Source organism: Pteronotus mesoamericanus, unplaced genomic scaffold (genome assembly GCF_021234165.1).
Source record: "Pteronotus mesoamericanus isolate MK-2021 breed Mesoamerican mustached bat unplaced genomic scaffold, CSHL_Meso_final contig_25, whole genome shotgun sequence".
NCBI lineage: Eukaryota > Metazoa > Chordata > Mammalia > Chiroptera > Mormoopidae > Pteronotus > Pteronotus mesoamericanus.
The window spans coordinates 4234440-4246414 of NW_026555105.1; the positions used below are offsets into that span (position 1 = coordinate 4234440).

At 45.7% G+C, this 11975-nt stretch overlaps 1 protein-coding gene across 1 annotated transcript in view; it reads right to left on the reverse strand.

Annotated features, from left to right (window-relative positions):
• The window catches only part of DOK5 (docking protein 5), a 116491-nt gene extending 104844 nt beyond the window's left edge, over positions 1 to 11647 (reverse strand). The window contains exon 1 of the mRNA XM_054573585.1: positions 11327 to 11647. Coding sequence (XP_054429560.1) covers positions 11327 to 11392 — 66 coding nt within the window. The 5' untranslated portion in view covers positions 11393 to 11647. The remainder of the gene's footprint in view (positions 1 to 11326) is intronic.
• Between the last annotated feature and the right edge of the window lie 328 nt (positions 11648 to 11975).

Here is an 11975-nt window from a genome sequence, read left to right on the forward strand (position 1 = left end):
ACATATATGCTAGGGTTAGTGCCAGATTCATAATTTAATATGCAAAATGTTATCTCGAGGTTTCATTCAATTGCCTAAATGTTTATTGAGCACCTACTATGTGCCCAGGCACCCTTCTAGCCACTGAGGAGGATTCAGCTGTGAACAACAACAACGCCAACACCAGAAACAGAAAAAAGGTTTTTTCTCAATGATCAGAGGCAAGTAGGAAAAAAATAAAGAATGAAATAACTTTAAAAACCATTACAGAGGAATGAGTTTGAATGAAACAAAAAGGATGATGAGACAGAGAACACCTGAGAGAGGCCACCTGTGCCGGGGCGGTCAGAATCTGGAGTGGTGACTTTGAGCTGGTAACTGAGCTGAGAGCCAGCCACGGAAGAGCGTGACAGGTGAAGGGAAGGACCGAGCGCAAAGGGTATGAATGAAAAAGCGTTTGTCCTGTGAGGACCAGAAAGGAGATACAGTGGCTGGAGCTTAGAGAGAAAGAAAGAGAGACACTCAAGACTCCAAACTGAGCAAGGCCGAGCGGTTCATAATAGCTAGGAACAACCTAAGTGGAATAGTCAGGAACTGCATCTAGCCAGCAGTTAAAAGATTAATATTATCCCCACCCAGCTGGTGCCTGAAGCATCTTACGAGGCTGGACAAGCTAATAAAAATATTGATTGGGCTACATTAGTCAGTATGTATTTATCTGAGCCAACACATGTATCTCTTTTTTAAACCTAATATATGTCAATCAAATTTTCAATATTATAATTTTATTTTTAGGATAAAAATAACAGTCACAGGTAACATAGGATTTATCATATCTTCTAGGTCAAAGATTTCTATATAGCATTTCCCGCAAGTGTTTTTCTTAAGAAAGTAAATAACCTTTTAGGAGTTTCTGAATCCTTACTTAATAACTACTTTCTCAGTTGAGTAAATATTCTCAAAAAAAAAAAAAAAAGACTGCAAAACGAAAAGACTCTAAAAGGTCCATTTCTCATCAGGTTAATAAGACCTTCAAAAAGCTCTCAAAGCTCACGTGTGCAAGGAGAGGAAGCGGGCGTTCTCGGGGGGCTGGCGGGGAGCACCCTCTGCACACGAGTGCACTGTGGGCCACGGTCCCACTTCCGGGGGTTTATTCACCAAGGGGCTGCGCAGCTGGGTGAGACGACCAGTGGTCAGCACTGGGGAGCAGAAAGGAATGACCCAGACATTCCACAAAAGAGGTGCCGCTTGAATGCAAAACCAGGTTCCACTGCGTATCAGCTGTGTAACTTCAACAAAAAACTTACTAACTCAGTTTCAGGATCTGTAAAACGGGCATAAAAATACTTCATGCACAGATTCAATAATAAAAAAAGGAAGGAAAGAAGAGAGAATGAGTAAATAAGCAAATAATTATATGATATCAGGTCTATCCATACACTGAATCATATCCTATCGCTGAAAAGCGCGGTAGGTTGCTAAATAAGAAAACCCTGGGACAGAGGAGTATGTAATTTCACATTATGCACATACATACACACAGGCACTCACTCACAGACAAAACTTTTGGTACATAGACTACTCTAGAAGACATTATTCACAGTGGTTATTTCTGGGGAATGAAATGAGGTGGTTCCTGTGGACAAGGATGAACCAAACTCTTATCGTTCAATGCATAAACCTTGAACCTCCAAATTTTGTACCAAGTGTACACATTACCTATTCCCAAAGGCATCAAATAAAATTCAGTTTTAAGGAGGTCAATCCAAACCTCTAGCATTAATTGCTATAGTTCCTGATACTAAAGTTGCAGACTACAAATCCATAAGAAATTCTAGAACATTCTACCACTTGGGAATAGAATTACAACAAAATCAGCTGGACGTAAGCACAATTTTCTATTTGTTTTCTTACATTGGAATATCCCCTTTTATTATTCTGACCTGAAGTAAAACTGTTCAAGTCATTCAATCAGCAAATTTACTGACTGAGCATTTACTATGAGCTAAAAGCCAGGATATAGCAATGAACAAGCCAGCCAAGGTCTGCGGTCTCATTGAACTCACATCCTAGTGGGAGAATACATAACGAGAGAGAGAAGAAGAAGAAGAAGAAGAAGAAGAAGAAGAAGAAGAAGGAGAAGGAGAAGGAGAAGGAGAAGGAGAAGGAGAAGGAGAAGGAGAAGGAGAAGGAGAAGGAGAAGGAGAAGGAGAAGGAGAAGGAGAAGGAGAAGGAGAAGGAGAAGGAGAAGGAGAAGGAGAAGGAGAAGGAGGAGAAGGAGAAGGAGAAGAAGGAGAAGGAGAAGGAGAAGGGGAAGAGGAAGAAGAAGAAGGAGAAGAGGAAGAAGAAGAGGGGGAGGAGGAAGAAGAAGAAGGGGGAGGAGGAGACAATGACAAAGAAATATATCTGGCACAAAAATAAGAAAATTAATTTAAAAGGTCCTCTGTATACTCTAATATTAGAATGGTGTTCCAGAAGGATGTAAGGGGAAGACCTTAGATGTGGTGGTCAGGACAGGTCATTTTGGAGCACAAAGTAAAGAGCTCAAATCTGGATACAAGAAAGAAACGGCCAGCCAGGGAAAATCAGAGAGAAATCAGAGTCAAAGGATGAAGACCTCTCCATCGGCAAGCCCTCCAGGGAAGCTCACTCTCACACCGCACTCCACACCACGGTTGGCATCTGAATTAAGACATTAAAAACCAAACTAGTTTTGTAATATCTAGATCTGGGGCCACTGTTGGTGGATTACTACTCAGGCTCAAAAGTGGTTCTTTTGCAAATGAGCTAAAATATCTGCATGTTGGCAGATAAAAACCTGGCAACGTGAAGGAATTGTTCATATGAAGAGTCAGTTTTGCTAAGGGATTCACAAGGTATGATTTCTTAAAGGTGTTCTAAATAAATTTCTTTTATTGAGTTAATGTGTGGCATTAAGATAATTAAATGAATTTTAAGAATTTAATTGCTTTCCTAAACAGTGAAACTTAAGTAAAAGCTGTGAATCCAAAGCAGTGTTTTAATTTAATTTAAGTGAGTCCATTCATAAGACAGGCTAATTTCTCTTTCTATTAACCACTAAAGTATTCATTGTACATATGAATGAAGGGAAGATAAGATAAAGGTTTAGGCAAATTTGAGGTACGGTTGGGGGTTTGGGGGCTGGGAACTGACATGAACACCTATAGTGATAGCTGATGGAAGTTCCCTAAAAGGATAGTATTGCATATGTAGGATATTTTTCCTTAGGACCCGTATGTTTGAAAAAGATTAATATGAGGAATATGTTTTTTTAAAAACTCTCAAAACTCAGCAGTTAAAAAACAAGCAATGCAATAGAAAATGGGCATAAAACATGAATAGGCATTTGATCAAAATGTAAATACGGGTGGCCTATAAGCCCGTGAAAGATGCTCAACATCACCACCCATGAGGGAAATGCAGATAACACCACAAGGAGATAATTTAGACATTCTGCACACACAGAGGATTGTCTAAAAAAAAAAACAGTGGCAACACCAAAAACTGGTGACAACAGCAAATTCTGGCAAGGATGCAGAGAAGCCAGATCACTCACACACAGCTGGTATGAATGTGACAAACTGTGGTTCCACTGTAGAAAACAGTTGGGCAGTTTCTTAAAAAACTAAAAAAGCAACTACCCGTACAACCACCAACTGCTCTCCTGGGCATCTACCTAGCGGTGTCGCTGACCAAAGGGTAGGTTCTTGTTGAAACCACAGAGAGAAACCGTGGAGGAGACAACGGTTAGAGCAGAAAAGTTTTCTAAAGCGTCAGAGGGCAGAGACCACAGCTTGATCACTGAGGGAGTGGGCCGCAAACGCGGCTACAGCCTTTGTAGAGGCTGCGGTTACAGGGCGCTGGGTGAGTCCTGGTTCCCAGTTCAAGGTCCAAGTCCCTCTTTGGGCGGACTGGCCCCAGCTGGCACAAGTGTAGTAGGACGACATGTCTCCTTAGCATTTTAGGTCCCCACCCAGCGGTTGTTTTTTACTATAATAATGAGCAAAGGTCACCAAAAAGACGGCCTTAAGAGCTACTGCTCAAACACCATTTTAGGGACTTTCCTTTAACCTGACCACATCTTACTGAGGTTGAAAGCATTCCTAGCCCTGTGGTTCTCTTGGTGGCGGGAAAGCAGTATGCTGCTCTTCTGACTCGGGGGTCGGACCTGAGCCCCCACCACTTTCTTGCAGGGTGGCCTCCTACCGAGTTATGAACGTGTATACTCACACAGAAACCTGTAGGCAAGGTTTGTGTCGGCTTTACTCACAGCAGCCCAAAACTGGAAACCACTCCAAATGTCTTCCAACAGATGAATGGCTAAACGAATCATGGTCCAGCCATACCGTGGAATATTACATAGCAATGAAAAAGGAATGGGCTGTTGGTACCATGACAATTCCAGAGCAGGGACAATTCCAGAGCCAAGCCCCAACTGTTATATACTGTATGGTTCTTTCATTCAATATTCTTGAAATGACAGAATTGTAGAGATGAAAAACAGAGTAGCGGTTGTCAGGGATTTAGGGCTGTGGGAGAGGAGTGGGAGGAGCAACTCTCAGAGGGTACGAGGAAGGTATGCGCTGGCGGGGGGTCTTCTGTGTCTGCCTGTAGCGATACCAGCCTCCTGGCTGGGATAATGTGCTAGGAAGATGGGAAGGCTGTCCCCACCGTGGGACACTGGGTAAAGGACCGGAAACATCTCTTTGTATTACTTCTTAGAACTACATGTGAACCTACTATTATCTAAAAAAAATTTTTAACCTAATTTTTAAAAAATGAGACAGTGGTCCTTAGCCTTTGGAAGATGAGTGTGCAGGGGGCGGGAGTGCCTGAGCAGAGAGGTCCACATCTCTGCAAGAAGCTGATAAAAAATACATGAAGTATCGCCTGAGGAAAGTCACCTGCGTCCTCTCCCTGGAGCCCGTTTAAGGGACTCCACTCAGGAACATAAAACTTACAGCTCGCATTTATGTTCTCTGGGATCCAGGGCATGAGCGGAGGCTGAGAACACTAGTAAAAGAACAAACAGTCCCCCACCTGCTCCGCAAAATTCAGCTTCCAGATACTCATCCGAAATTTAACCATCGGCACCGCAGAAAGAAGCTATTTTAACTTTGACATTCGCATCCGTCTGTGGCATTTCTAAACTCACAACCGCATTTTGAAATTCTCAGAAACGGGCTGGCAGGAGGGAGGCATCAGAAGCTCTTCCTGGCTTAGAACCTCCAAAGATTTATTTCCACCCAACTGGAATCAATGTCCTAGGGTAAGAGGAAAATCAAATTTGCCTTTCCTCATTCCATGAACACAGAACAGAGAGAGACCTACAGATACCTTTCAGGTGACAATGTGACCTGTGACTAAAACTAGTTCACCCTAAACTGTAGCAAATATATTCATCTCAAGTTAACAAGTCCAAAAGTAGATGGTTAATTCTTTGAGGATGTTGACTGTACCTGTCTTATTTAGGGCAGTTTATCCCAAGCTTAACACTAGTAGGCACTCAATAAATATTTGATGAATGATAAAATGAAAGCAAATATATCCGAAATGAGAACTAAATTCTTAAAATACCAGAGATAATGACTGCCCAACAAAAATTACCGAACTGGTTAAAGATAAACATTTCTAGTCATCTAATGAACACAATGAAAAAAATACATTGGCAGTTGTGGGGAAAATCATCACTTCAGTAATTTGGTTTATGCCAACATATGAAGTCCCTAAACTGGCCATTCTTTGCTTAAATCAGTTTTGGGGATGATGATTAAGGGCTGACTTTATGCATAATTAATCATGCCATCCACATGGACCACTGAATGAAGATGACTAAAATACCAGCTGGAAAGCACTTCTGACAACAAAACTCGTAAAGCTGATTCAAATTGGACCAAAATACTGCGTGGTCTTGACTTAGGCCTTTGTACTTGGTCTATCGGGCCATAAATTTCATGACTGGCCAAGTTATCCCCAAAGTCTCTTTCTCTTAAGAAAAACCACAGGTGATATACCTTACTGAATGGCTATGTGTATGCGCACAAGTGTGTACATATACTTATGTACTGATAGTATGTGATAAAATTATCCTATTTCTATGATTTTTATGTTATGTCTACAACTTTGTCATGGTATCACAAAAAAATGCAGATTCCTGATCATCTCTAAATCCAAAAACCCTACGTGAAATATTAAAGCCTCTTTGACAGGTGAAACAGAGAAACAAAGGGTAAGAAAATGCGTCTTCCTAACATCTGGCCATTAACTAACCAATTCTTCAAATCCATTCCCTGCCACCCAGAAAGACCCTCCAGCAAGAGAACATGAGTAACCTCCTAGTCAGATGAGCTCACTCAGAGCAAAACTAACAGAGGTGATCATTTCTGGGCCTTGACATCTTTGCCATTGATCTATAAGGATCAGGAGAAATCCTACTACGGCAAATATTCTAGCATCCGTGCCAAGCAATATTTGCGCTTGTCTGTTCATTAGTTCACGTATATTAAGTCTGTTTTCCTAACTAAACAGCAAGTTCTTGGAGCATGAGAGCTAACGCAGTAGGAGCAGTGGAAACAGTTGCCACCTACACGTCCTTGTCCTTTCCTAGCTCGGGGGCAGTTAAGAGTAAGAGCAGCAATAAACATTAATGGGGCTCCCACTGTATCAAGCATTGTCCTATGCCCTGTTCTACAAGGGTTGTCTAGGAGGTGGGAATTCTGAGCCTCCCCATTTGGAGTGAAGACTGGGGCTTACATGTATGTTCACTAACTCATCAAAAGTCACGTAACCGGTTGCCAAATTGGGCTTTAACATGGTGTCATGTCAGAGAATATGCTTTTAAACTAGTCCGTGGTGATAGTGTCGTGCATTCCTTCATCTTCATTATGTGCTGGGCACTGCTCCAGGCACGGGTGTTCCGCTCTAATATAAACACAAGACAGAGAATTCCCAGCCTTCAAGGAGCCGCATAGGCTATTTGGGGGACACGGGCAATCAACAAGTAAATCATACAGATATATGGGGGGCGATAAGTCTAGAGAGAAAAAAGGAGAGGGGTCGAAGGGGAGGGGGGAAGGAAGGTAGGGTGTCTGGGAGGCTTCAACGAGAAGGTGGCATTTGAGGAGAGTCTGAAGGAGGTGAGGGAGCGAGCCAGGAGGCGATCACTGGGGGAGCACGGTTCCAAGCCCGAGGAACAGTGACAGAAAAGGATCTGAGTCAGCGCAGGACCTCGGGGCCCACTGTAAAGCTTTCTCTCTGGCTTGCATGGGAAGACACGGTGGTCTGAGCAGCCGGGAAACAGGCTGGGAGGTTACTGCCGCGTGACAGAGAGGCATGACGGGCACTGGGCCCAGGGTGGTAACAGGGAAGGTAGGAGAGAGTCAGATTCCATGTGCATGTCAGAGCCGGAACCCACAAGCCCTCCTGATGGATGGTTTGGGAGTGAGAGCAGAGGGAAGAAACGAGAAATGACAGGGAGGCTTCCTTGCTGGCTGGCTTGCTGACTTGCTGGCTTGATTTTTACCAGGGCAACTAAAATGTTGGGACCTCTAGTGGCTGAGATGCAGACTCCAGTAGATGCTGGTCTGGATGAAACAATCAAGGGTTTGGCAGCTTTCAGAGTGAGTCCTCAGTTAGATGGACTGCCAGGCAGAGGTGGGCTAGAGTAGACAGGAGAGGTGGTCCTTGGTAGACGGAAGCACAGAGATGTCATTTACAGGCGAGCAATCGAGGGGAGGGACTGCGTACAGGTAACGAGTCTGAGTTTAAACTCTGAGGTTTAAATTGTGGAAAAGCCATAGCAATTATTGATTGGGACTTCTCTCTGTCGCAAAGGAAGAAATCAATGAGGACAGTCAACAGGCACCATCTAAGGCACACACCCAGTCAGCATGATGGTGTGCAAATTGTCTGATTCGCCACTCATCTTCAGGATAAATGTTTAGGGCTGTTCATGGATTAGCCAAGTAATTGTAGGCAGCTTCCCCCCTTCTCTCCCCACAGGCCCCCGAACAGGAACATGGACATCCTTAAACACATCCTGTACCGGGGCACAGCCTCAACTTCCGTGGACCGGTGCGGAGTAAGCTGGAGAATGAAGACATGAGGGTACTGAGACTTTTGAGTTACAGGAGTTGAATGCCATTAAGGTTTTCTGTGTTTAAAGAAAAAACTCAATCCATATTTGATTGCTTAATCATGTAAACTGTGCAGGAGCTCAACGAAGGAGGCACACTCACCCCCCGCCTTCTGAATGGGGATGGCCTTGGGGTGTTTCCTGTCTCATGAAAAAACAAAATCACTTGAATGTATGTAATTTGTAAAAGCTTCATCCAGTGAGAATGTCTCCAGCTGCAAAAACATTTATGCCTTTAAACACTTCAAAATACAAAAATAAAGGAATCAATAATCCCTACATCCTTCCACTGATTCTAACTCATCTCTGATTGCACTAAAGAAATGATACAATCAGAATCAATGCTGTATGCTTTCATTGCATTTTCACAGGTACACAGGTATTACCTGATGTAATGCTCCCGACATAACTAGTGTTTACTGTACAGATTTGAAAACTGAGGCCAAGAAAGGTCAGGGGTCATAGAGCTAACGAGTCATAGAAGCAGAATTCATACTCCTCTCTTTTTCCAAATCCGAGGGAGCGCTTCGCGGCACAACAGCTGCTTGCCACGAAAGCAGTTTTCTTGTTTAATTATAAACCCTCCCAAACATGGTTCTAAGCCACAGACACTTGTCTGGATGCCATTCATAAAACCATTATGTCTAGTATTAGCTCCTAAAGAGGCTTATGAATTGCGAAGTCGCCCATTCGCTCGGTAATTCAACGCCTAGTGCAACGGGCACTTGCCAGGTGCCGGGCGCTGTGCCCTGCCTCTCCCTGAGCTTCACACACTGTCCGGCTCCCTGCGGCCTGGAGGGACGCCGCCCGCGGGCACTCTGGACAGAGGCCCCCCGCCCCGGCCCTGAGGCAGCCTTCCCCATTGCTTGCAGTCTCCATTCAAAACTCCAGTTTGCACTGTTTTCTGACAACGACGCGAGCAGCCTCCTTGTTTATATAAACAAACTATATCAGGAGGACGCTTTTAAAAAATTAACTGATGATAAAACCAACGCCAATGAAGAAGACCAGATTCCTTTGATTATATTTCTGACCTTTTCTCTCCATGAGCAATAACCATCATTCAGCAGATGTTCTCAAATCAATCTGAGTGTTAAGACAGACAAAATGAACAAGTCCTGGGAAAGTATACTGCTCGCTGGCACCCCAAACACTGTGAAATATAAAATTAATGCAAACTATATTTCCCTCCCTTCTGCTTCAAAGATCTGCCCATAAACATTGGCACACACATTGCACTATATTGTGTCAGCTGTAGTTATATAGAAAAATAATCTCAATTACCATAAGCTACAAAGTTATGGTAACTAGTCTTTCAAATACATCACCATGTGTCACAATTTGGCATAAACTCCGATCCTTATGAATAATTCACATTTTGTACATTAATAATGCATGTCCTCTTCCTACTGGAATGCTCCCCAACACAGAATGGATGCCTATTAACAATTTCCTCAACTGACATGATGGAGTAAATCTAAAATTAGAATGGTGTTTTTTCAATGCTGCCTTTACTATTGTAACACTCTGGCTTGCCCAAAAGATGATCAAAACTCTAAAGTTCCTATTATTTCTTATCCTTTGCATGGGAGTCTTTCAGTTAAGTGCCCCAACAATAGTTGATCCTGGTGATAAGAACATTTGCAAAGCAAAAACTGAAATCAAGGAAACTTAGACAGGGCTGACAGGGATTGGTTAATTCTGTTACATTTCTCCCTAATTATATATTTATATAGTCACAATAACAGAGGACATAGTTGCTAGAACATGACAACCAGCAGAAAAAGAAAGAAAGAAAAGAAAAGGAGAGAAGCCAGAGGAAGAGTAAGAAAGAAAAAAAGGAAGAAAGAGGGAAGAGGGGCAGGGAGGCACCAAAACAAACCAGGCAGCAGTTTTTAATAATTACAGATGTTTCCCATCACCAGGTTTTCCTCCTTCGCTGTTTACCATGGTAAAATTTCCGTTCAATTTTCGGTAAAATTACCTGGCACACAGAGAAAGTCCAAAGACCAAATGAGAAAAAGGTGCCAGGGACATATCTGTAGAGAAAGGCAGCGCTAGCCCCGCCCCCCGCCCCCCGCCCCCCGGCGCGCTGCTCCACATCACCGCTGACGTCCAAGACCATCTCAGACATGACTAAAGTAACTTTCCTCCCCCCACCTCTGGGCAAACGCACACAGTAAACAAAGGCAGCAACAGCACTTGACACAAGGCAAAGAGGAATGAGGTAGTCTGAAGCTGAAAAAAGAAAAAAGAAAGAAAGAAATCATTCCAAGATCCTCCCCCTCCCTCAAGAATTCCTTCAGGGTCCCTCAAGCCCAAAGAGAAGCAGAATGAGTGCTGTCTGAAGTCCCATCCACGACGAGGAAAGGGGGAAGGGGCGGGGGAGGTTTGAGGGAAGCCACCCCTGTGCAACCTGCGGGAACCCTCGGATTCATTCACTCTTTCCTTCAGCACATATTTAGGGAACACTGGCCCATGCCAGGCGTTCTGTTCCTTCCTAAACCATCTCTCGGCGGGGTCCAATGTGTGTTCCGGCAGCAGAAATCCACCACCTGGACTAAGGACCGAGGGGTGGTGGGGCGGGGGTGGGGGGTATTCAGATTCGAGCACCTGCCCCCAGGTGGCCTGGCCAGGGGCTACCCACGCCGCCTCTCCCAATACCTGCAGCAGAGGCGGGTCACCGTCCAGGACCCGGAGTCCAAAGAGACCTTTCAGTCGGCAGGGACCTCCCTGGGGACAGGGGGTCCCTGACCTTGTTCCCACCGACGGCGGCTGCCCTCTTTCTCAGCCAGCTGATCCATCCATCCCCTGGAAAAGTTAAGTTGGCTGCGAGCGGGACGAGGGCCACCGGGGGCATCCGGCAGGCTTCGCGCCCGCCCTGGTTCTCAGCTCTAACTCCCATGGCTACCGAGAAATATTTATTTCGAGTAGATGGGCTCCAGTGGCTACTGAAGCCAAACACGCGGCCACCATCTGAAAGCCAAGTCATCCGAGTGATAAAGATAGACCCATGACATACCTAGACCTGGCCTTCCAGCGGCAGCCCCCGGAGGTGTGGATTCCGGCAGAGAGAGCCACCGCGCAATTCTCCGGCGCGCCGCCCGCGATCTCCTTCCTCCCTCCCGCGATGCTGGCGAAGGAGGAAGACAATTGAACCAGCGAACAGAGGAAAAGAGGATTCATACTCACCCCTAGGCGTCTGCTCCGGATCCTCACGTACCCTTGCTTCACGATGTCATTAAAATTGGAAGCCATCCCGGACAGCCGGTGACCCCCTCACCCGAGCGCAGGCACCCTAAGTGGCTTTGGGGAGGGTAGAGGGCAGGTCAAGAGAAGGCGTGGGGGCGGGGAGAAAGTTGAAGAGGTGAAGCTGCTTCGGCTGAGGCTCTGCGAGGCTTTAGAAGGTGCACATCACTTTGCCTGTCCCCCGAACCCTGGAAGTGGGCGGCTTGCAGCCACTTCGGGGGAGCGCAGAGAGTGCAGAGCCCAGGCGAGGCTGGAGCGCCGGCGTCAGCTGACTCATCAGCCAGCGTGCCAGGAGGAGGAGCGGCGGCTGCCCAGGGATCCAGCCCTGCCTCCTCCCGGGCCCAGGAGGAGCAGGAGGAGGAGGAAGGCGGGGGGGTCGAAGAGGAGGAGCCGCGCAGGTCCTTGCGCCAGGAGGTGGCCACCCACCGGCGGACACGCTCGAATGCGCTCTTCCAGGGTCCCCCGCCCACCTGGCCCGGCCCACTTTCCCAAGTGGTTGGACACCCGCCTGCCCTCCACCCGCGCGCCTGCACCTCGCAGACAGCCTGCCGGTGTAAGGCTCTTTCTCCTTGCGCCCAGGGCTTATTTTAGA